Source organism: Ctenopharyngodon idella, chromosome 4, assembly GCF_019924925.1.
Source record: "Ctenopharyngodon idella isolate HZGC_01 chromosome 4, HZGC01, whole genome shotgun sequence".
Classification (NCBI taxonomy): domain Eukaryota; kingdom Metazoa; phylum Chordata; class Actinopteri; order Cypriniformes; family Xenocyprididae; genus Ctenopharyngodon; species Ctenopharyngodon idella.
This window is the reverse complement of record NC_067223.1, coordinates 20162478-20189409: the sequence shown is the minus strand read 5'-3', so window position 1 is coordinate 20189409 and position 26932 is coordinate 20162478. Positions and strand designations below refer to the sequence as shown.

Here is a 26932-nt window from a genome sequence, read left to right as displayed (position 1 = left end):
GACTACAGCAAACTTTTTTAGAAGAGGAAGAGTTGTTGTAGTAGAGTGTTGTTGCCATGCTGTCATTTTACGCCGGACTGCTTCACAAACGAGGGTCAATTCAACGCTGGATTTGCACAAAAGATTAACATGACGGCACATGCTAGTCGATGAGTTGAATCAACTCCACAGCAACTGCATAAATTTATCCACTAACCGTTCAGAAACGTCCAGTTTCATTCTAGAAGTTGAAACTTCTTCCTGAATCTCTCCTTCAGGGTCGACTCCGGTTTGAAGAATGTAAGGCTGAACACCGTTACTGACAATCCTCATTTTGGCTGCGTGAGATTCTCCAGCTTTGTTGTTGTTGAGCAATCGAAGCACGAGCTGTTAAAGCTCCGCCCTCTTCTGGAAAGCTTTCCAGGAGCAGCAGCTCGTTTGCATTTAAAGGGACACACACAAAAACAGTGTGTTTTTACTCCCACCCAAATAGGGACAAATTTGACAAGCTATAATAAACGATCTGTGGCGTATTTTGAGCTGAAACTTCACACACACATTCTGGGGACACCAGCGACTTATATTTCATCTTGTAAAAGGGGCATTATAGGTCCCCTTTAAGTTGTTTCTGATATTAAAGGAACACTCCACTTTTTTTGAAAATAGGCTAATTTTCCAACTCCCCTAGAGTTAAACAGTTGAGTTTTACCGTTTTCGAATCCATTCAGCCGATCTCCGGGTCTGGCGGTACCACTTTTAGCATAGCTTAGCATAGTTCATTGAATCTGATTAGACCGTTAGCATCTCGCTTAAAAATGACCAAAGAGTTTCAATATTTTTCCTATTTAAAACTTGACTCTTCTGTAGTTACATCGTGTACTAAGATCGACGGAAAATGAAAAGTTGCGATTTTCGAGGCCCATATGGCTAGGAACTATACTCTCATTCCGGCATAATAATCAAGGAACTTTGCTACCGTACCATGGCTGCAGCAAGCTCAATGATATTACGCCGGTCTTAGTACACTATGTAACTACAGAAGAGTCAAGTTTTAAATAGAAAAAATATTGAAACTCTTTGATCATTTTTTAACGAGATGCTAACGGTCTAATCAGATTCAATGAACTATGCTAAGCTATGCTAAAAGTGTTACCGCCAGACCCGGAGATCGGCTGAATGGATTCGAAAATGGTAAAACTCAACTGTTTAACTCTAGGGGAGTTGGAAAATGAGCCTATTTTCAAAAAAAGTGGAGTGTTCCTTTAAATTAGGCTAAAAATATGCTGTGCATATAAAGTTTTGAACTACTCTGTCATTTAGACACACACAGAACTCAATAGCATATGAAACTCAACAATGGTGACAGTCAATAAAAAGCTGCAATGCATGCCATGTACCAGCATAGTACAAAACTCATCCATGGCTCCCAGCATGCATTGAGGCATGAATGAATTATGCAGCTGAATTGTCCTATTATTTTCTTATATTCTCGCTATTTACTTTTGCTGATGATGTGACTTTGTAGTAGATTGTTTTGTTGATGCCTAAATGCCTAGTTGAAAATTCTTGCAAAATACATTGTGTAGATGATCTCTGCTCAACTTATAGTGCTTTTATACAGTTCAGAAGTGAATGTCATAAACATTTAACTGCAGCTGATCTTTTTCTACTTCAATTTCGTTCTGTAACAATGTCCAACTTTTAGTGAAGCACTATTGCATTTGTTGAAAGAGAATGAATTTAAAAGTCAAGCGCTCAACGAATGGAAACATTAATTACCTTAATGCAATATATTTAATGGGTTTTTTTTCTTCTCCTTTGGTGAACTAATCCACAAATGATGAACTATGGATTTATCTGCAGAGTTCATGTAATTTTATGTGTTCAGGGTCTGATTTGAAGCTTTTACTGCAGGATTGTTTAACAGCCTGCATGTCATTTTTATGTGCATGTGAAAGGAAAATATACTTTCATTATTGATTTATCACTTTACACTTTATTGTGGTTTACACGCTCTGGCGGCACCTATGATTAAGAAAAACAAATAAAAAGCACATAATCTTACCAGACAACAAATTCAGACATTTCAATCTAGTAGATGTCGATGTACATGTTATCACACGTGCAGAATATTGCACCTTCCCCTACATTTAATTATTAACTTAGATTTACTACTTTTTGTCTGAAGAAATTTGAAATGATTAAAATACTGTAAACCACTAGTGATTTTTTACAATATGCCTAGATTCTAAATTCACAGCAATGTCAAGGAAAGAGTAAAATGGGAATGAGAAATAGACATAAACATACAAAACAAAATTTTTCTTTTCCTTATTTTTTCCAACTTATTTGTGTTCTGTAAAGCTGTGCAACAATCTGCATTGTAAAAGGCTCTATACAAATAATAATAATGGTCACACTTTATTTTGGGGACCAATTCTCACTATTAACTATGCAATTTGCTCAATAAACTCCTAATTACTGCTTATTAATAGTTAGTAAGGTAGTTGTTAAGTTGAGGTATTGGGTTGGATTAAGGGATATAGAATATGGTCATGCAGAATAAGGCATTAGTATGTGCTTTATAAGCACTAATAAACAATCAATATGCTAGTAATATGCATGATTAAAAATAACTAGTTAATAGTGAGAATTGGACCCCAAACTAAAGTGTTACCAGGCCAACTCTCACGGATTTGGCATGAGACTCACGTCTCTGTCTCATGCTACTCAAGTAAATCTCACGCCAAATGTGCTGCACAGACCGGTTGGCGTATGACGTCAAGAATCACGAGAATTTTAAAAGCCTAATTGTAATGTAATTTTAAACCATTCAAGCACAAGCACTCATACTGAATAACTATACTGAAATGAGTTCTCTCACAAATACACACAAAAAATGTCAAAATGTCTCTATTATGATGTTAAAGCTGCAGTCCGTAACTTTTTTTGGTGAAAAATTATCCAAAATCAGTTTTTGAGCAAGTACATAAACTATCAAAACTATCTCCTTACCGTAGCCCGATTCACCACAGTAAGCTTGTAATAATGATTTATAATATATCGATACTAGTGGATTTCCGCGGGAAATTTGAGCATGCAGCCGTTCGTCTTTGCGTCATTACGTCACGTCTGTAAACAGAAGGAAGGAGTTCCAGCTAGTAGCTATATCATGTGAGGATTCTACTTGTAGCGAATCATTTATAGCCTTTTCTCACAGCAGCTGAAATAGCTAAACTTATCATTTTGATGGCGGATTGTAATCCAGAAAGGTTCAAATGACAATCATCAGTGACAACTGGAGATTCAGCCGTGGTCAAAGAGCAAAAGACGTCGGACTGCGGAGTGGCTACAGAAATTGAAATCTACAGGTAACACTAATACACACTAAATACACAGTCATGCAATGCTGATGTTGTTAACATTAACAATTTGAGAACAAAGTATAACAACAATAATAATTTGCATGGTTTGATGCGATATAAGCTAAGCGATCGTTAGATTTATTCACCATTGGCAACGCAATTTATTGTAGGCTAATGCTTTTCCACTCAGTTGGTCAGAACAAAAGTGGCAGACATGTTACTTGTTCAGATGACATTTTCTGGTAAAAATTCCTACTTTGGTTATACTTCAAGACTACAATCTGTGATTCCGAAGTACAGTTTCACACCGGTTCGGTGACTGACAGCAAACATTAGATTCATCTGTGCCGAGGCACAATGCACGTAAAGATAATAATTCCGCAAATAACTGCAATTGCAGGTTTCAAACAGAGATGGCGACAAAGAGGTAAATCTTACGGACAGCAGCTTTAATCAAACAACAAAAGACAGAGAAAATTTGCTCGCTGTTCTTGACTGAATAACTTTTGTAACTATATTTGTAATTTATAATTTATTAACGTTAAGTGCAGTATTATTTTATATTTAATTAGTTTCTGTCCCTGAATACCTGAAAATCTTACAACGCTGTTTATTTCAATCCTATCATTGATCAGTTGTATTTATTTGTGCGATTGCTAGTTGTTTATTTGTTCTTTTTTAGTGTTTACTTGTCTTTAATAATGCTTGAAACTTCTATTAGTTAAGCTAGATGTTTTTGCTATGGTATTTTTTAAAACATAGACAAACGTTCCTTAAGTAAGTGTTCTTCAGCCTGTTAATTTTTTGTTGATGGTATTCAGCTACAATGAAATGTTTTGCAATAAGACTTAGAATAAATGTGAATGATATCTAAGGTTTTTTTTTACCTTATTGGAATCGAAATTAGAAATCGTTAAGAATCGGAATTGATAAGCAGAATCAGAATCGTTAAAACTCAAACAATACCCAACCCTAGTTTTAATTAAACCAATAAAGACCTGCAACCTCTTGATTGGACCAGTCTGTACCAGTCTCATTTTCCCCACACCATTCAAGGTCACTGTATATAAGCTGCTGACCCCCACCTGTGCAGCGATCACCAATGATGTTTAGGCACCATTGTGAAATGTAGTCTTTGTGCACACAATGCAGATTTACATGTCTAAAATCACTATTATTAGCTTATATATGAATGCTGTGATAGGTGTTGTATTCCTATAGGTTGATGCGAGTGACCTGGGAGTCAGCTGATGCAAGCTTTACTGATGTGACTTGCCAGAACTGACGCTAACGCTGAATTTTGAGTTGTATATTTTAACCTTTAATAATAATACCAGCTGACAGTGCTCCCTTGTATGTTTACAGCATTAGTTGAGAGATTTTTTTTTTTTTCTGGAGAAAAATTAACATGTAGCTACTGTACCTGATATTTATCCAAATTAATCAATAATGAATCAAGATCAGAATCGTATCGCAAGCTTATGAATTGAAATCATGAAATTTGTGTCAAGCACAAATAAAAACAGATATTGTACCATGTAAACATTGTATCATGTTGTCACTGAACTTAATCACATTGAATTCTGTTATATGAATTGCTTTGGATTAAAGCATCTGCCAAATCCATAAATGTAGCATGTGCTCAACAGAAGTAAACACGCAAGACAAGAGCACATGGCATATTTATGGATTTGGCAGATGCTTTAATCCAAAGCAATTAAGATTACAGAATTCAAAGGAATAATAAAAAACAGTTCCATGTGCTCACAATACGTGCAACTGGACAAGAGCAAATGGCAAACACAGTCGAAACGAACAGTGCATTGCACACATGAGCACATGGCACAACAACAAAGATGTCAGAATCCTGTCACCAAACCGTGAACATGACAGACCCGAGTGACAGGATCCTGACAATTCTTGCACCTAAAAAAGTTGTAAATCAGGTTAACAATTACATTGTTTTTATGTATATCATTAAATTGATTTAACTTTTTTATGAACTGTTTATTAGAATATTGTAAAACATTTAGTTTTCAAGATTAACTTTTAAAGAAAAGCTGGAGTAATTGATAAAGGAAGACCTACACCAGAGCTTAATTTTGTGCAGAAAGCCAAAGCTTTTTAAAGCATTTCAATCCCAGCAATTATAAGCGACTCCTGGATGACAGCATCAGTCAGTAAGCTAAAGCTTTACTGCTGGAATTGTTTGCTAAGTTGGGTAAGTTATTTAAAATCTAGTTATCTGGGTTATTTGGTTCTGTTTATTTGTTTCACTTTCATGAACTTTTAGTTTGTATTCAGTTGTTCCTTTGTTCCAGTTTCCCGCTCCTTGTTTGTTGTCATGGACACTAATTTGTCATTTGATTTAGCTGTGTTCCCCCTTATTACCATCAGTATTTATGTCACTCTGTTTCAGTTGTCATTTGTCCGGACTACGTTATGTTAAAGGGTTAGTTCACCCAAAAATGAAAATTCTGTCATTTATTACTCACGCTCATGCCGTTCCACACCCATAAGACCTTTGTTAATCTTTGGAACGCAAATTGAGATATTTTTGTTGAAATCCGATGGCTCCGTGATGCCTACATAGGGAGCAATGACATTTCCTCTCTCAAGATCTATAAAGGTACTAAAAACATATTTAAATCAGTTCATGTGAGTAAAACACTGCTTCAGGAAGATTCGGAGCATAATGAATCAGCGTGTCGAATCCGCAGTTTGGAGCGCCAAAGTCACGTGATTTCAGCAGTTTGGCGGTTTGACACGCAATCCGAATCGTGATTCGACATGCTGATTCATTACGCTCCGAATCTTCCTGAAGCAGCGTTTTGAAATCGGCCATCACTATATAAGTCGTTATTTTGTTTTTTTTTGGCGCACCAAAAATATTCTCGTCGCTTTATAATATTAATATTGAACCACTGAACCTACTTACGGGTGTAAAACGGCACAAGGGTGAGTAATAAATGACATTATTTTCATTTTTGGGTGAACTAACCCTTTAATATTATAAAGCGACGAGAAAATTTTTGGTGTGCCAAAAAAACAAAATAACGACTTATATAGTGATGGCCGATTTCAAAACACTGCTTCATGAAGCTTCGGACTGTTATGAATCTTTTGTGTTGAATCATGATTCGGATCGCGTGTCAAACTGACAAACTGCTGAAATCACGTGACTTTGGCGCTCCGAACCGCTGATTCGACACTCTGATTCATTACTCTCTGAATCTTCCTGAAGCAGTGTTTTGAAATTGGCCATCACTATATAGGTCGCTATTTTGTTTTTTTGGCGCACCAAGAATATTCTCGTCGCTTTATAATATTAATATTGAACCACTGTACTCACATGAACTGATTTAAATGTTTTTAGTACATTAATGGATCTTGAGAGATGAAATGTCATTGCTGGCTATGCAGGCCTCACCGAGCCATCGGATTTCAACAAATATATCTTAATTTGTGTTCTGAAGATTAACGAAGGTCTTACGGGTGTGGAAAGGCATGAGGGTGAGTAATTAATGACAGAATTTTCATTTTTGGGTGAACTAACCCTTTAACACTTGTGTCTGCTCATTTACCTGTCATGGGATGGCTATTTGAAGCTCATTAAAGCATATTGAACCTCTTCATTTTCTTCGTGTTCCTGTCTCTGACCTTTGCTGACACTAATAGGTTATGTGGCTTAGTTTGAGAGGGCCAAGGTTCAAGAGTCATGGTTTGCTAAAACTGAGAGATGAGCCAAAATTATTTCCTGTTGTGATCAACATTGTCTCAGATGTTGTCTCAGCATCTACTGAACCCGGAACATCCCTTTATTTTACCAGATTAACAATTAACTTGGTTAACTACTTTTTTATCTGAAGGAATATAAAGCATGAACAAAACACAGTAAATCAGCACACTATAAAAAGAACCTGAGAGGTTGTGAGAGAGAACCAAGTGAGAGCTGGAAGCAAGCATCAGTCAAGAATGAAGGGTTTAATATGTATACTGCTGCTGTTGGGATTTTCTGTGTTTTCCATACAGCAGCAGGAAGATGGAGGACTCGGTGAGAATGAGGTCAGTGAACAGCTCAGCTCTGAGGACGGAAAACAGAAACTAGCTTCAACTGACAGCCAGCAAAACTGCCATCTGTGCTTTCCTGACATCCATGCAGCACTGAGAGGACTGACCGCAATGATTACAGAGCAGAAAGCAAACAACCAAGCCTTAGAGTTGCGACTGAGAGATGCTGAGAAAGCTGCAGAACAACAGATGTTCCTCCTGGAAGAGCTGAACAAGAAAAATGATGGTACCTTACCAGAACATTCACAGTTTTATCAATGATCCAGAGTAAAAACCAAACAATGCAATGCATGTGGTAGTTTATACAGCATAAATTGTTATCCATCTATAACAATAAACTTCATCTAACAGAATATTTCTTCACAGCACTCTCAAATCTTACTCAGAGTCAAGTGGAGGAGTTGAGAAAGGACAATAGAGGTGAGACAGTTTGCTTGAGAGATGTTTTTCAGTATATACATTCAGAGAAATGTAGTAATATATCACAATGCTGGTGTATTGTCTGTCTTGCAGATAAAGAGATAGCCTTTTCAGCTGCACTGATGCAATCTAGCAGTGGAAATATTGGTCCTTTTACCACTGACATCACACTAACCTACAGGAACATCTTCACAAACATAGGAAATGCCTACAACCCAATTACAGGTAATTATCAATGAAATGGAGTCATAAATCTTATAATAATGAGAATCCTTCCATTCCATTCAAACCTCTGTGTGGTTGTGTGATATAAGAGAATTAAATGATCTGCCATCTTTCAAAACTATTACACAATGTGCTTGGAAATTGAATAATCATACAGCAAACTGATTCATTTCTGTATCTCTTGTCATTCGCTTTAGGTATTTTCACAGCCCCACTGAAAGGAGCGTACATGTTTCATATCTCTTTATATGGTCCAGCTAGTCAATCAATTCCATCAACTATAGGTATTATTAAGAACGGACAGCTTGTGGTTATGGCACATGCTCATCAGGCTCAGAATGTGGTAAACTCCTCTAAAGGAGTTGCGTTGCTCCTGGAGGTTGGAGATGTTGTCTATGTAAGACTTTTTGCTAACAGGCGGATATCAGATAATCAGAATAATCACAACACATTCAGTGGTTATCTACTGTTTCCTTCAAGAGGATAGGTTTTCAAAATGTGACTCAAATGTTTATGTATATTTAATGTATGATGTGAATTTGGAGTGAAATTGACAGTCAGATAAAAATCATGTAGAATCATATGAACATGCATTAATGAAGACTAATGTGTTTGGAATTTGCAGTAGATACTGTATAATAATAATAATGTCAGTATTGTACACTACGCTCACAATAAACTCTGAGCTGTCTAATCTAAAAAGGACAGTTCTAGGTTGAGGAAGCTTTTATGTTTATCATCCATTATAAATGTTAAAATGGTGTCATTGTCCCCATCTATTAACAGTAATTCTTTTGTGTTTGAAAATACAAAGTGTACCTTGTTGCTTGTTTTGATCCTTTGAATCTGTATCTTCTTTGTGTTCTATAAAACTGCTTTGGATGAGTTTGTATATTGATATTATTCAATAAAAAAACTGTTTTGGAACTTATAATTTTCACTGCTTTGGTGCAAGTTTGCTGAATATTGAATATTGTGCCTAAATACTTGACAAATGCGTTCACAAACATGTAACTATGTTATTGAACGTTAATACATAAAGTAAAACATCCTTTCCATTCAACATTTGGCCCTTAACAATAGAATAATAACAAAAGAAAAAGAAAAACAAAGCTTTTAACGCATTTTACAAGACACTGTTTCTTTTCATGGACATACATTTAAAATAAAATTAAAAATCAGTTACCAAAAATAAATCGAATCTTGTCCCAAGTGAATCAAACAAATAGGACTAATAATTCATATAGGTTCACAAGAGCTCAAATGAATACACATAAACTTAATCTGTTTAAAATCTTTACATATATTAATGCATGTTGGTATGAGCCGGAGTCATTAATTCAGTTATTGCATTCTGTTGTCCTGTGTATATCTTCTTGTGTATCTCTTCTCTGTGTATGTGCACACAGCGCTCACATTCTTCATTAGTTCACGATTTGTTTAACAGCCTGTCAAATGTTATTAGCTAGAACTGTTATACAAAGAAAGAAGACAGAAAAAGTATTACCATTTGCCGTGTGGTTGATGTCCAATGTCACCAGCTGAGCAGAAATACCATCTATCATTGTTTACCATGTTCGTAGAGTTAGTTTGTGGAGTAAATATATAGGCTATTAAAAGAACACTCCACTTTTTTTGAAAATAGGCTCATTTTCCAACTCCCCTAGAGTTAAACAGTAGAGTTTAACCGTTTTCGAATCCATTCAGCCGATCTCCGGGTCTGGCGGTACCACTTTTAGCATAGCTTAGCATAGTTCATTGAATCTGATTAGACCGTTAGCATCTCGCTCAAAAATGACCAAAGAGTTTCAATATTTTTCCTATTTAAAACTTGACTCTTCTGTAGTTACATCGTGTACTAAGACCGACGGAAAATGAAAAGTTGCGATTTTCTAGGCCGATATGGCTAGGAACCATACTTTCATTCCGGCGTAATAATCAAGGAACTTTACTGCCGTAACATGGCTGCAGCAGGCGCAATGATATTACACAGTGCCTGAAAATAGTCCCCAGCTAGGTAACTTCCAACGTGACTGGCACTAAGTTTGTGTTTATACCTATCTTCTGAATCGTCTCTCTCACAAATGTCTCCATGGTTGCAAGGTACGCTTCCTGTGCAAGCAGGTGGTCACGTTGGTTAGGTTGACGGAAGTTAGCCTATTTTCAGGCGCTGCATAATATCATTGCACCTGCTGCACCCATGGTAATTGTTGAATTGTTTTACATCCATTTTGGTGTTAATTTGATTTATCATTGTTTTCCTATTGCTATTTTACCGAACTACGACTGAGCTAGGCATAATGGCCGTGCTGAGTCAGTCATGTCTGTTTTAAAGTTTTAAATAGCGATGTAAACGAGGCCTACATTAAAATCTCGTTACATGTGATTATATGACTGTTCATACATCGATAAACACTGTGCGCTGACAGTTCAGACAGCAAATCATATATTTATATATACATGTGCTTTGTATTTTTATATTGCTATCATGTTAACGTGACCTAAAAATAACAGATTGTACACCTATAACTTTGAACGCGTTGTCTCACGCACAAGCTGGCACGTGCACGGGGGAGGGAGAGAGAGAGAGGACTCATTGGCCTGTGTATTTCAAATGAAATCAACCATCTGTAATATTTAATTATGAAAAGATATAATTTCATGGCCTAAATGTTTTACTTCCGTTATATACACATTAAATATTAATGTAATAATTTCTCTTGAATGTATACATTTCATCAGCACGTTCATCCATACAGAGCAATATTTGACTGAAAAATTAATTCTTGTTTCTTTTTCCTCCCTTTTCCTTGTGTGTAATCAGATCAGGTTCTGCTCTGTAGTATTAAACTCACTGTCTGACACATTCTCAATTTTTGCATTGTAGATTGCACCATATAACGTACTTTCTGTACTTTCATAAACATTTTGCTTGTTATCTGTTAATCTTTTGGGTATCATTTTTTTTTTTAAATGAAATGGTCCTCACTTAACAAATGCTATATCTGACAGTACAGTGGTGTCATGTCACAATGAGCACGTTTACATGCACAGTGGCGTCTGCAGCCATACGGCATTTTTATTTTTTACATAATTTTTAAATTGATTATTAAAATCTTTCTGTGACATATTAAGAAAGCAAGAGAGAATGAGAATAAATAAAGGTGTGCGTTTCTGTGTTGTAGTCAAATGTGTTTATGTGCGTGCATGGGTGAAAAGAAATCTGATTGGATAGTTTAGTTTCGTTGCTTTTTCCACACATGAAAAATGACATTACAGATAGTAAATGTTTAAAAACAGGCTCAAAACGTTTAAACGTTCTCTAAAACAGCTAAACTTTTTGAAACATTTGCAAAAGGCCTAAAACTATTGAGTAGGGATGGAGAAATGAAGCATCTAAATATTTGAAGCTTTTCTCTGAATGGCTACGTTTACATGCACCAATTTTCGTCAATCTGAATGAATTGAATCCGATTGCAGATCTGTTTACATGTACTCTAAATATTGTAATCTGATTCAAATATCCGTTTATATGTGTTTTATGGTAACCCAAGTGTGACACTAATTTCTTACAACAGTTCAATAAACAAGTAGTTAATATTAATCACTTACGTTTTAGGTGCAATATTGTCTGTTTTTTTGTTCTATTGTAGCAGCGAAAATAGTTCCAAACAAGGCAGAACCAGCGCATCTCGCAGCTACGCTCAGCCGTTCTGAATGATTCAGCGTTTTGAACGAATCGGTTGAGTGAAGATTCAATGGCCCAATCATAAACAACTGCTTCATTCTTGATTCAGCCTTTTGAATGAATCGTTTGAATAAATGAATCAGTGGCTCACTCATGAAGATGGTCACTTGCCGCCATCTACTGGCGGTTTAATTTCATGTTTAAAAGTATAAATTTCCCACCAACATTTCTTACTTGTATATTCAAAAATATTTAAAGAATCTCATAACATTATTGAATGCAGTTGTACTTTTTCAGTGTAAATTATTTAATTTGGTAACAGCCCTATAGTGGGGGGTGGGGGGGGATGCCCTTTATAAAGGTTAATTATTATTATTATTATTATTATATAAGGAATATTTATAAAATATCCCCAGAGAAATTAACAAAAATATGCAAATTTAAATATGTCACTGCTGATAAAACACTGATGAGAATGTTGCTTGTTTCAGAATAAATTGTATTTACAACTCACACACACACACACAAAATTCTATTTTTTTTATCCAGGCAAGCTAGTTTTTTTACTCTGACAAGTAAATGACCAATTTAGTTGTCCAAGGGACAAGCACAAAACAAGGCTTAATGTCGAACTCTTTATTTTGTATTTATATTCTCTCCTATAATGGTAGCATCACTCTTATATTTGATACTGACACAAAGGAGAAGGCACAGGCCTACAGAAAGATTTTATTGTCATCAGATGTAGCTTTGCACAGTACCAACATCTATAGAATGATTTTGATCAGCATTTTATTGTTCATAGCAGAGGGCTCTCTCAACTTGTTATATTTTAGTTTCTCAATTGATACGATTTTATAGTCTTCGCATACACATGCACCCCTCGATAGCCTGAAACCACAGAGCCCCCCCCACATAACAAATCCCAATTTAACCCCTGGTCAAAAGCATCAAATCTTGGCAATATTAAGAGGATTTGGTATTTCCAATTAATGTAGGCCTGTTACATTCTTCTAGTCTATTATTACAACTATTAGGTTCGGCTTATTTTATTATTAAATTAATATTATACGTGCTGCGAGGATAATAAAAGATTAGGCTATTAGCTATCTTTGAAAATGTTTTAAACATTTTTTTTAGGTCTGTTATACAATAAATTATAGGCCTATAATTAAAATTATTAAGAGTATAAGCTATAATATTGTCATCAATGAAAATTAAGCGCAGCTTTACTTCAAGCACCGACTTTAACCTGTTTAACACGAAACACTATTATTCTCATTTGTTTCACTAGCCTATACGGCCACAAGAGAAATAATGGAATAAATTAAGACGGTTATATACTGTTATCAGCATATTATGTTGAAATTCGTCTCTGAGAGAAAATGCTCCGTTAATGCAGCGTCAGACACCTCCGTCACTTTTTACTTTAAATTTCTGTAGTGAATACTGACCGAGGTTGAGACTTTTTCAACAGCGTAACTCTTGCGCAAAGTTTTCACGTTGCTTCTTCTGTGATATCCATTGGCTCCCCTTCTTGTTTTAAAACGGAAAGATTTCCAATATTATGACGAACTACGCACTGCCTGTTGGCATCTTTACAACTTAAGATGTGAACGTGAACTTGCGCACTGCGTGATGCATATCAACATTGCACTGCGCATGTGGCCCAGAGACTTCTGAATACAATTGAGAAATAGTCGGATTCAAGCGTTTACATGGTCATTTTTTGCTGTTGGATCGGATTACAAAAGGAATAAACCACCCCTTCCAATCCAATCGAAATTTCATTCGGATCGAGCTCAGTCGGATCGATTAAGGTGTTTACATGAACGTTTTTCAATCCAATTGAGCCGTCAATCCGATTACAAATGGATTATTTGGGTGCATGTAAACGTAGCCAATGTTTTGGGAAAAGTTTCACAGCAAGGATGAGTTTCTGTCATTTATCACACATGCGCACTTCAATAAGCCGACAGAAAGCAGGTTAATGCATTTACATGCTGCGCGAAATCGGGGTAAGATGCAAAAAACTACCTGTTCTGACTGGTTAATGTAAGCCATTTATGACCTTACTCCAATAAAAGAAAACAGGTTATCACGTTACAGCTTATTAAACATAATCGGCTTAAGAATGTGCATGCAAACGCGCTCATTCTCAGATGTCATTGTACATATTCATGAATAAAAGTTTTAGAGTTGGGGTACTCGGACTCAGACTCGAGTCCAATTTTCAATGAACTCGGTCTTGTCATGCACTCGGGAGAATTTGTACTCGGACTTGACACAGACTTGGACATTTTGGACTTTGGAAATTTCCAAGTACAGTCGAGTCTGGGCACTGAAGGACACAATATAGTATTATTCAAAAACTAATCGAAACTGCTTACATTGAATTGTTGCAGTGTTGAGCATTGTAGCCAATCGCAGACATTTACGTTGAGCGCGTGAACGCAATGGCCCATCAGAGGCGTTCTGGAGTCGCCATGTGAAGAATTGGCTCAAAATGTATGTGTTCAGAATCAGCACAAGCTTTATACTTTATTCGATTTTGAAGGACACAATATAGTATTATTCAAAAACGAATCGAAACTGCTTACATTGAATTGTTGCAGTGTTGAGCATTGTAGCCAATCGCAGACATTTACGTTGAGCGCGTGAACGCAATGGCCCATCAGAGGCGTTCTGGAGTCGCCATGTGAAGAATTGGCTCAAAATGTATGTGTTCAGAATCAGCACAAGCTTTATACTTTCGCAAACCCCCTCATAACCAGCAAAGTCTACTCTTGACCAGTGGTGGACGAAGTACACAAATCAAGAACTTGAGTAAAAGTACAGATACGTATCATAAAATATTACTCAAGTGAAAGTATTTAGTGCTCCTTTTCAATTTTACTTGAGTAAAAGTACAAAAGTACTTGATTTTTTATTGTACATAAGTAAAAAAGTACTGATTGATGAATGTTTATTTTGTAATTTATATAGGCCACTTATATAATTTAATGTTATATTATATATTTTATATAATCCTATTGCTCAAAATAATTATGAATGATTATGAATTGTCAAATAGCCAGCACTAGTCAGTATGGATGGAAGATTAGTGGATGCAGATACATAATATGTAATGTGTGTTGGCAAACAATATAAAAACAGACAAAACATATAGGGCTAAATTCATAAAAAAATTTTTTAAAAATTGCTGCAGCAGCGGGGAAGATGAACGTGGATGAGTTATTTTAATTTGTGTTAGAGTTGCACGATTCTGGATTAAATGAGAATCAAGATTTTTATTTGTTTCTTTCAAATAGAAATCATGATTCTCCCATGATTCTGAATAGACAACTAAACAAAATTGTGTATAATGAATTACTAGAGGACAGAATATTAATTGCTGCAGTCTATTTAAAAATATTTAATTAATTAATTAAAAAAAAATAGGTTTGAATGAATGATTTAATGACTCACTCATAATTACTTCACTTGTTTCATGACTGGATGAATCAATGTTTTTGAACAAATCTTTTGAATGAATCATTCAATGTCAATACATTTTAACAGTCACTTGTCGCCTCCTAGTGTCGTAACGATGTAATCGATACAACCGTTATTTGAAGCGGCAAGTGGAATGTGATTTGATCTGATTGAATCGAGATCACGATCTGTAGACTCACTGATGTGGACTTGTCGCATTAAAGCATTTCAGTGCGCTTAAACAGATCGCCCTTTACAGCAGATTTAGTTCAAAAACAACTGACCTAAATATGATTTTCAGTTACAATAATTCATCCTAAAATTCAACATTAGTAGGCTGACTTACTTTTCACCATCAGTCGCGCACGCACTCAGAGGATCCCCAGTTCTTGGCTAATTTTCAGTCAGATTTGTAAATTCATTCACTGGAGAGTCGCTCTGAACGGATCATTGAATCAGTGATATGCTGACTCGAGAACAGCTGCAATACGATCAGTCCAATTCGCGAATTTATTGTTGATGTGATTTGTGAACCGATTTAACAGGATGATTGAAAAGAAGCAGTTCGTGCACGAATCGGACACCGCTTTTGCATGTCTGAGCATGTGACGATTTCTTCATTTTAAAATAAGGAGTAACGATATGTTTTATGAAATGTAGTGGAGTAAAAAGTACAATCTTATGCTTTGGAATGTAGTGAAGTAAAAGTTGCTCAAAATAAAAATACTCGAGTAAAGTCCAGATACTTGAAAAATATACTTAAGTACAGTAACGAAGTAAAAATACTTCGTTACTGTCCACCACTGCTCTAGACACGATGTAAATAAGAAATGACAAGTGTTTTCGTGAGAGTGCAGAACTTGGTAAGTGACGGCTTAAAGTGAACGCTATTGACAATCAGAATAATAGTTTTGTTTTTCATTTTGCTAGAGGACCAGTGGTTACGTTCACACTGCAAAGTTTTAGGAGTGAAAAAATGTATTCCATTACAGTTACAAATTACTTCATAAAAAAAGTATTCAGTAACGTAATCCAAGTACCACAATATGAAAGTAATGTAATCTGATTACTTTTGGATTACTTTAAGGTCACACACACACACGTATATATATATATATATATATATATATATATATATATATATATATATATAAATATATATATATAAGAAAGAAAGAGAAATTTGGGGGGGGGGGGCTCAACTTTACTATAAATAAATTGCATTTTAAATTTAATTTCAAATATTTCTTCTCAATTTCTGCAAGTTTTTAAATGTTACACGTTCCATACTATTGAATGGGTCTCAACAATAAAAATATTTTAAAAATCTGATAAATTATTGCAATATTATTATCATTGTTGTTGTTTAGAGCTTAAAAATATAAAAGTCACATCAGATGATAACCAAACTGAACAAGCTCGGATCAAACATATCTGTTTATGTTTGTTCTCCTTTAATTTTAATGTTTAGCATTTTGGTTACTTTTAAAACCTATTAAAACTAAACAATCATGTCTCATTTCCACAATTTAGGAATACACAGCCCTGAATATATGCTATTCAGACATCTAGTGGCTACAGTAGATTATTTTTAGTCCTTTGATAAAGAAAGTGTTTTCGTAGCTGGAAGGCAAGAGTTTGCACTGTACAACCATGTTGTTTTCATTTTTCTTTTTGAAAACAAAATAGCATTGAAATTTACATGAATTAAAAGCTTTTTTCCCTGCGGGCAACATCAGTAGACTAGCAGCAGTGATTCAATCTGTGTCTGAGGAGATTGTAGATGGTGTTATTTGCGCATGCACCAGCAGGTGTCTCGCGTGAGTCATCACTGGCAGCAGAACCAGGAAAAACTGTATAATCAAGCGGCGCTTAATATGTGTTATCGTGCCAAAATAATGATTTATTTAGTTTTAAATGAAACAATTGTAATCCTGATAGTATCCCCGCTTTTTCACAATGTAACTGTAATCTGATTACTATGTTTTTTTGACGTAACTGTCAAAAAAACAAAAACAAAATTTTGTATCCTGATTACGTAACGCTGTTACATGTATTCCGTTACTCCCCAACCCTGCATGTAAATGTGGCAGTAAATCCGCTAATTTTGGTTCTGTGGGAGTCATGAAATTGCGACGATTGACATAGTAACCATAGCAACATTTTGGCATCTCAAGCCTGTTAACAAGAAACATGAAGGCAACAGTTTGGATGTGTAATCTACATAGATCATGACATGCATTAATGTAAATTCTATTAACCAACATTATTAATTGCAATGACATCAAGGGAAATAATCAACAATTATTATTTTTTTGTCATCGTTCTGCCCTATTTTACATAAAGCCTGCTTTTTTAGCACTTTTTTTTTGATAAGCTATTTCACATAACAAATGTTTATTACGTATAGCCTAGTCCACAAAAATACAAAAACAAAATTCAAGACACATAACAAACGCTTGATTTATAATATTGTGTGTCACTACCTTCCACAACTGTTTTTTGTTTTGTTTTGTGATGGTTGTTCATGAGTCCCTTGTTTGCCCTAAACAGTTAAACTGAGCTCTGTTCCTCAGAAAAATCCTTCGGCTCCTGCACATTCTTTGGTTTTCCAGCATCTTCTGCATATTTGACCCCTTTCTTGCAGTGATCTGATTTTGAGATCCATCTTTTCACACTGAGGACAACTGAGGGGGACTCAAACACAACTATTACAAAAGCTTCACATATTCAGTGATGCTCCAGAAGGAAACATCCATCAGGGTGTACTCACACTAGGCGCTCTGAACCGTGCCCAAGCGCGTTTGACCGCCAAAGCCCGGTTCGCTTGACAAGTGTGATCGATTCTTTCCGTGTCCGGGCGCGGTTCGTTTAGCCGTCCCTAGCCCGCTTAGAAGAGGTGGGCCAGAGCGCGGTTCGGTTGGGCTCGAGCTCGGTTCGCATGCAGTGTGAGCGCTAACCGTGTCTGAGCACAGAACAGTGTGCGCTACTGTCATCATTACGACGGCCGCTGATATTTTGTCAGAAATAAAAGAAAAGAAATGCTGGCAGACCGCCAGGTTGTTATGATTTCCTCTTATAGGTTACAATATAAACCGGCGGACCCGTTCAAAAGTGAAACTACTTAAAGCAACTCCATTTCGTGAAAGGAAGAACATGAACAACATCAGGAGAGAAAGACTGTTTGTGAATAATATGATTTAGTTTAAGAACAGATCAGTTTAATGCTGTTATCTAGAGAGAGAATGGATTTACGAACTGAATGAAGTTTGTGTTTGATGTTCTTCGTTGTTGAGACAGAGGTAGGTTTGAACAAACACATTTCTGGATTCATTCTCATGTATTGGTAGACCCAGTGGTGTAGTCTATGTGTAGTCTACCCACTTAAAAAAACGCGAGGATATGTAACCATCCAATAAATCACAATATGATATTTGTGGTTTGTTGCTTTTGACATGAAACAAAGTCTCATATTTCTCAAAGTCTCAAGTTGCCCATTTTACTTAGAAATAATAATAATAATAAAAAAAAAACATAAATACCGTTTGGCGCTCTTTAATGTGTAGAGACAGATCGCTGTAGCACTTCAAGAGAAGCGGCAGCCTGACGCGCACGTGAACTGATCCTCTCCTCCGCTTTAAGTTACCAGTTACAGCGCGAAATAAACATGAATGAACATCTCAAGGTATGATAAAAGATACAGTACAACTTAACGAAATCCATATGTCTCTTATAATCGCTTAATCAGTGTTTCAACCGCGGAAAGACGTTAATAACAGCTTGTAAACAATGTCACATAAGGTCACGTTTACCTCAGAACAAACATATTCAGTGACCATAAACTCGTTCAGCTAGAAAAATGAACTCTTGAGAGGAGCATTTAACTAAATATATACGTATTACATATAAATTATAATTTTTAATGTTCTGCAATAGCCTATATTATGCATGTTTGAATAAATCCGTCAAGTTGACAGCCACCATTTAAATGTTTATATTTCAAAAAACGAATTGGAGTAGAAATAATTTTAAAGTTAGTAGGCCTATTATTATAACTTAATTATTATAAGAATTTCCTTAAGTGTAATTTAAGTTATTATACAAATCAGTTCATTTTAACCTTCAATATTAATGTAGTAGCCTACCAACTAATTCCCATATAGGGCCTATATTTACAGCATTAGTTGAGATTTTTTTTTTTTCTTGAGAAAATTTGCCATGTACTGACCTGATATACAGTATATCCAGAATAACTGATACTGAATTGAATTGCAAGTTAGTGAATTAAAATGCATAACTATGATGGTAGACTGGCAGGAAATGGTGCAAAACAAAACAAAGTCCAAACAGGGTGATATTGTGACATACTGATAAGCCTCATCTTTTCATTATTGTCACACTCTAAAAAAAATCCTGGGTTGATAATGGACAAACCCAGCGATTGGTTTGTTTTATTTAACTCAACTATTGTTTAAAAATGACTATATGGCTGGCTTAATATTAACCCAAAATAGGTTGGAAATTGAAAATCAGAATTACTAGAGGCAACAATAATAATCAAAGGTGAACATTTATTAATAAACAATTTAATAAATGTTTATTGTTTAATTATTATATTTAATATTAATAAATGTTAATTTCCAACATATTTTGGGTTCATTTTAAGCAAGCAATACAGCAATTTTTACACAATAGTTGGGTTAAATAAAACTATCCAGCAGGTTGGGCAAACATTTGTCCATTTTCAACCCAACTTGGGTCGTTTTTAACCAAACATTTTTTAGAGAGTAATAACTTGAAACTTGCACTCTTAAATGTGCATTGAAACTTGCTAGCTGATAAAATATGCTCCAGGGATCATATTCATATAACATCTAAGGCTATCTTAACTGGCTGAGTTAGAAAATCAGTCCAGAGTCCCTTCAGCTGTAAATGTCACTGGCTGTTAAAGTCTTTTGTTGATTATAATAAATTGACATTCTGATAACACACACATAAGCAGTCTTTCAGAATGCTCTCAATAACATGTAGCCTAGATCAGATGCATACTACATGCATTAGTGAGTGTGGCGGTGCTTATGGGGTGTCGATCTGGGACAGGCAAGTATGAAGCTGGGAGGGAAAAAATCACAGTATACTCACTACAAAAAAACTAGACTACACCACTGAATCTGCATGTGTGAATACTTAAATATATACATATTACATATAAATTATAATTTGTAATGTCCTGCAATAGCCTATATTATGCATGTTTGCATAATATCCTGTCCTACTGTAATGTAAGAATATTTTCAGATGCTTTAGTCTCTACTGAGAGTTTTTCTCTTGGCAGCCTTTAAGTACTTGCTGATCAAATTAAGTCTGGCTTTTGCAGTGACAGAAATACAGTAACAAAAACAGAACTATCCTGTGACAAAGTGTCTGCATTCATAGCTTAGTAAAGCCATAAATATTTCAAAAGTCATCCAGTAATTGGTTTAAATATGAAGAGTGATTTCTCAGAGATTAAATAGATGGGGTTCAATCTCCAGGCTGGCTGGCAAGGATTTTTTTTTTCACTAATGTTCAGCCATATAGCTGATGGAAATGCCATTTGTCAATAAGACCCCGGTTTCACAGACAGGGCTTAGCCTAAGCCAGGATTAGGCCTCAATTCAATTAGGATATTTAAGTAGCTTTTATAAACGTACACTAGAAAAAAACATTGCTGGTGTATATCTTAAGACAAAACAATAACACTGGCATATTTTAAGATCAGTACAAGTTGCTTTCAGTTAAAACAGCTCATTTTAGTATAAAACAAGCCTTGTCTGTGAAACCAGGAAGAGTAGAGGATCTCGGAAAAGTCAAACGTTGCATTTTGGCCAATTACAGAGTAGCAATAATTCTCAGCATGTGAGACATTTATCTCTGGGGGTCTTTGCTACACCTATTTGTTTTAGTATAAAGTATATTTAGTATGGAAGCGTACAGTCACACATAACTCTATAATTACTATATTTCTGCTGCATTCTGTTATCGGAGTTGGATGTTAGGCTATTTCACTCGCTGGCGTTTTCAGCTCAAGAACATCACAAATGATCATTCAGATATGTGTAACATACTGTGCGATTACATGATTTATTTCTTATTAAGGCTTATTAAGACATTTAAAGGCTAATTCACACTCCAAAGGCCAACCAACACCACAAACACAACTGGATCACTGTCATGTTCACGCAGACAGTTCCATGCCCTGCAAATAAATAAATGAAAACTTAAAAAGCAGTGAGCCATTGAGCCAACGGTGCAGCTGGTCCCAGTCAGGATAATGTCAGATTTTTATTTAGCCTTCATTTTTAGGATAATTTAACATCATTTGACCGTCCATCGGAAGAATGGTTTTCTATGGGAGGAAAAGGCTAAATGTGTGATTAAACGCGTTGCGATCATATTCTGGGCTCATCTGATTTTTTTGTACATAGTATACTTTATTAGTATGATGTTAACTGAGTTTGGTCTTTTAAAATCTCTGTCTTAGTACATTGTCACGTTAAGCGTTTTTCACGTTAAGCATTTAAGAATGTCCCTGGGAGGGGTCCCGCTGACCTGGTGACTGATTTGGTCCGCTGCCCTGCTCACGTTCATTTATTTAGCTTATTATTAATTATATTACTATTATTACCTGCCCGATGCACACAAGTGATTTCTGAATTCGGCATTCAATTTACACTATGATCTCTGGTGAACGACTTCTGCACGCAAAAGAAGAACTGTACATGAAGATGCAGTGGTATGGGTGGCATTTCTTGATGAATGTTCACTCTTAAGATGTGCGTCTCTGTGTCAGATAAATGACATTTTAGACAATTATGTTTCTTCTGTGTCCATGCAATATATGCACATATTGAATCAGTATGGTTTTTTGTAGCTTATTTCTAGCTTACTTGAACTTCGCATGTTATATATGGTTTAACATATTTCAGAGGCGACAAAAAATTTAATTTAAAATGGACTGAGCAAAGCTCTCTACAAACTTGATTCTAACCTCTACTCATCATTGTGTAACCTCATTATGGCCTATAACTTTTGGCATAATGTTAAAAAATGTTATTTAGGCTATTTTAGTTGCCATTTGCTGGCCTATAACACAAGTAAAAATATAGCCTAGCTAAGCCTATAAAATTATAGTAATAGGCTATGAAAATGTATATAAAATTCTAAAATAAAGCACAAACTATAGCAGCATTCATTATAAACAACATACAGCATAAAAGTAAAGCCAAAACGAATTAATTTAAAAGTGAAACACGGTGTTGGTATAGGACTCTCATTCAGCACTAATCCAAATGTTTCCATATTATTCGAGATGTAGGCTAACATTTAGTTGCTAAACTATTACTTATTAATGTAAACAAGTTTTTGTACTTCATTCTTGTTCATTGTCCTTGTAAAATAGCATCCTTCACATGAGCAAATGTGCTTGGCATAACACCACAGATAACGGACCGTTTAAATTGAGCAGTGTAACTTTTTATAGCCTATATGTTTGGTCGACTGCATTTTATTTTGATGAACAGGCTGCAATGTCAATTTAGCAATACAACTGATATGTTGTGTGTAGAGATGGGACGGTATGAAAATGTCATATCATGATTATAGTGATCAAGATTATCAATATTATCACAGTTTTGTTAAAGTGAGAGGAAAATGTTCAAAAAGTTGTTCAAAAAACTGATACGCACACTGAAAACATTTCAAAATCAACAAACACCAAATGAAATTAGCAGCTCTATGCACTTTTTTTTAAAGCATCTGAGTTTTATAAGATTTTAAAACATCTCGTGCCACTTGAATTGAAAAATTAAAACAACTAACCATCTCTGTCAACAAATTTTGGAAGATATTTATTTGCAAAGATTTAAACTGCCACAGTAAGAGAAGGCTATATTCATAATCTATGGCAAAAATACTATTATAAATGAGGTTAGTGGATAATTCAGCAGCAAAAGTTATTCTTATAGTTTTTATAGTATAGTGAAAGTGTAAATATTCTTGCTGTACAATGTCATCAACAAGCAGAGAACGAAATAAAATGGATGATAAATGAATATTGTTGGTCTCCGAACATACATAGCAAGTACTCTAAATTGTGTCGACATTTTTAGTCTGAAACAAATTATCTGCGAAATCAGTTACAAGTAACAGTGCCACGGATATTCTGTATCATAGCAACAAAGCGTCTGATCTGAAAAAATAAAAAACCGCTGCGCTGTCGAAATGCTCTGAAGTGCTCACAGCTAGGCGTGTTCAGCTGGCTAAAAATGCTTTGGTGGACACAATGCCTTATGGTCATACAGAAACTTTAAAGCGTGTGTTCACGTTTATTTGTTAACATGTACAAATAAAAACAAGTCACTGTCCTTTTGTAAAATAAAGAAAACAAACAGGATGCGCTTTCTATCATTTCTGTGAACAGGTTAGTGGAGCACAAAAATTAGGCTAACCAAAACTCAGCATAGCCTGTACTACGCAGTTTTTTCTTTTGTTATGTAATTAATTGAAATTAAATATGAAATATTGTATTTTTAATGGGTCACAGACACTTATACCTTCTGATTTAATTTAATTTAATAAGCCTACAATTTGCATGATATTGAGCGGAAAGAAATCATGTAATCGAGCCTGCTATGTTACACATATCTGAATGATCATTCGTGACGTTCTTGAACTCAAAGCGCCAGCAAGTTAATAAGTTATAGAGTTATGTGTGACTATTACGCCTGCTAATCACTTCCATACTAAATATACTTTATACTAAAACAAATAGGCAGAGACCCGCAGAGATAAATGTCTTGCACGCTGAGAATTATTGCTACTCTGTAATGACTTCTCCAAGATCCTCTACTCTTCCCTGTGGAACCCGGAAGTTGGACCTCTGACCTACTTTCACTTTCGTTTTGAATTTTAGAATATTGAATTTGGTGTTTTGAATTTGTTCTTGTTGAAAATTTGTAGATGTATTTTTAAGAAGTGAATATTTGCAGTTTAAGAATTCAGAACAAAAAAATACGCTGTTTGAAAATACATAGGTAGAAAATTTTGCTATAAAAAAATTAGCTTTTGTTAAATATCAAATGTCCAGGATTCAAGTTTAAAAACAAAATCAAATTCAAAACTATATAAAATGGCACTTAATATTCAATTCTGTTAAATGACACTTGTCTATAATTCAAAATTACACAATTCAAATTCAAATCACATTGTCATATTTCTAGCTCCATAGGAACAGGAAAGAAGATACAGTTATTACTTGCAACCGAATAGGGCATAGTGTTTTAAATCACTCTCTGTTCAAAATAGGAAAACATAAAAATGGGCAAATGTAATTATTTTAATCAGGCAGAAACAATAAAGCATGTTATAATAAACTGTAAAAAAGAAAAAAAAAAGAAAAAAAAAGATTAAAACTCATCAAAGTAGGAAGCAGAATGGGCATAGAAACATTAAGTATGCAAAGCCTTTTGAAAGAACATGCAGATCAATATAAGATAAATACAGCAATTATAAAATGTATTAAAGAAATAGGATTAGAAAAGAGAATTTAGTGGTTTTGTTGTTGTTGTTGTTTTGGGTTTTTTCCCCTCCACTTTCTTTCACTGCCTATTAGTGCTCCAGTCCAGTTGGTAGCGGTAGTGTACCAAAAGTTGCCTGGCCAACTGCCATAAAATACCATTAGAAGAAGAAGAAAATAGATAAGAGGAATAAAAATGGCTAAGACAACATGAATACCTATTAAAACTCCAAAATATATAAATTAGCACTATAACATAAAGAGCAGGTACAACATGTCCTGTGTGACAGCTGGACTGAGCAGCCAGTGCATGCGGCAGTAACAAACCTGTCGGGATCACTGATAGACTGCTTTAATTGAGATAAAATCCTCTAAAACATCTATCATGTAAAAGACAAGAATCACAGATACACTGTAATAAATGAATATAATTAGCTGGAGCGAGAGAGGAAGGAGGAGTGCAAAACACATAATCTGCCCAAAATCAATGGTTGCTGAAACTTGCAGAGGTGGCCTGACAGCCACCAGCCAGGCACTGACAGGTCACATATGCTGGTGCTGTAAGGCAGTTGGGGATTGAACCCCTACTGGGATGAAAAAGAGCACATCAGGGCAGCGGCAGCTCTACTGACTGTGAATCTTAATAATAACAATAATATTTAAAATATCAGTAAGCTTAAAGCTGTAGTCTGTAACTTTTGGTGCTCTAGCGGTTAATAAACAGAACTGCATGCATCTTGCGGAAGAACATTGTAGCCGGAGCTACTTCTCTCCGTTTATGTCTATGACGAGTTACGCAGTTACTGTGATACTCCGCAGCAGTTTCTACCAGACAGGTCTAAAATAGTCTGAATATAAACACTTATTAATAAGTGTATCATAATGATTTAGGGTAAGACAAAAACATGGTTTGGAAAATGGATTTATGTTGTACATTTTCGTTATATAATTTTTGTAAATTTTGAACACAAAGAAAGTTACGGACAGCAGCTTTAATATATATAAATTCACCATTTATTGGATACTTTCAATTGGGAAGTGGCTGTCCCGAACCATAACTCCTAAATTTCAACTTGTGAAAATGATATTGAAATAATTTTTTTGATTTTTTTCCATTGCTTTTTTTTTTTTAAATAGAAAAAAGAAAAAAAATTTTTTTTTAAAGCACGCTAACTATAACGATAACTATTTTTCCTTGAGCTTTTGATAATTAAGAGGTCATCGTACTATAAGAATATCCTGTTTCAGAGCTGAAAACTTCCTTGTTAATCCAATAAAAGCTTTTATTGACACCAGGCCCATTGAACGACTGATCCTGGAATGTGCCAAACCCTGCCTCCTCAGAAGAAATCAACACCTACTTCATCATTGCAACATTAGCCCCGCCCACTGGCATGTTAGTGAGCTGAGGAGGAGAGGAGAGCAATACAGGACAAATATAACATTACCTTTCAAAGGATCCTAATGCTAGGAATATGGTTATTTATTTTCAACAATGTGAATGTCTCAGTTGAGCTTTATTTATTAGTATTTGGTATTTCAATGTAGATACTTTGGTAAGTCAATCACATTTCGGCACAGGCTTTGCAAACAGACTTTTACGTTATAGACTCGACAGTAATGCAACAACATGTAAGTAACTGTGTTACTCCTACTGTTCTAATGCCTGATCTGATATGTAATGATTCATGTACAGTCAGATGTTCTTTGTCTATATGTAAGTAAATCAAACCAGTGACTAAATGGCCAACCTCACGATTTTGTTTCTGTTATTCTGAAAATAATCTGTTATTTAAACAGTGATTCAATTATATAAAGAAAGTGATGTTTCAGTGAATGAGTTCTGGACTCCTGCCAAAACTCGTGTTTTTTTCAACAAATCTCTTAGTTATATCGCGTTTGCACAGTTAGCTACAATGAAAGCATTCGTTAGTGTGCAGAGATTGAGTTTAAATGACGAGATCACTGCTTTCCATGCCACATTAAATGCAATGTAGCCCTTTTCACGATTAGTTAACCTTGAGAGCTGTAATAGTAAAAACGTGCTAAAAGAGATGGAAAGATGTCAGCCAATCACAGCAGTGGGCATTTATACTGAAGTCTCACAGTAGACACGCTCCTTGAAACAGAGTGTTCAAATCAGAGGGCTAAAAT

The 26932-nt window shown here is 35.3% G+C and overlaps 3 protein-coding genes across 5 annotated transcripts in view; 2 read left to right on the top strand and 1 right to left on the bottom strand.

Moving 5' to 3' along the window:
- The window catches only part of LOC127511450 (oocyte zinc finger protein XlCOF6-like), an 832024-nt gene that overhangs the window by 673857 nt on the left and 131235 nt on the right, over positions 1-26932 (bottom strand). The gene's annotated exons all lie outside the window — the stretch shown is intronic.
- LOC127510708 (uncharacterized) lies at positions 7258-8992 on the top strand. Its single transcript, XM_051890647.1, has 4 exons — positions 7258-7641; positions 7782-7835; positions 7929-8060; positions 8258-8992. Exons 1-4 carry the CDS (start codon positions 7320-7322, stop codon positions 8545-8547), a joined length of 798 nt encoding a protein of 265 aa, XP_051746607.1. The 5' UTR covers positions 7258-7319; the 3' UTR covers positions 8548-8992.
- LOC127510577 (NACHT, LRR and PYD domains-containing protein 3) overlaps positions 18356-26932 on the top strand; it is a 59616-nt gene continuing 51039 nt past the window's right edge. For 2 of the 3 annotated variants that reach the window (XM_051890222.1, XM_051890220.1), the window contains exon 1: positions 18356-18524. The gene's annotated coding sequence lies outside the window, so the exon portion shown is untranslated. Of the gene's footprint in view, positions 18525-26074; positions 26411-26932 lie in introns of all 3 variants that reach the window. The other variant, XM_051890221.1, reaches the window with a different exon arrangement.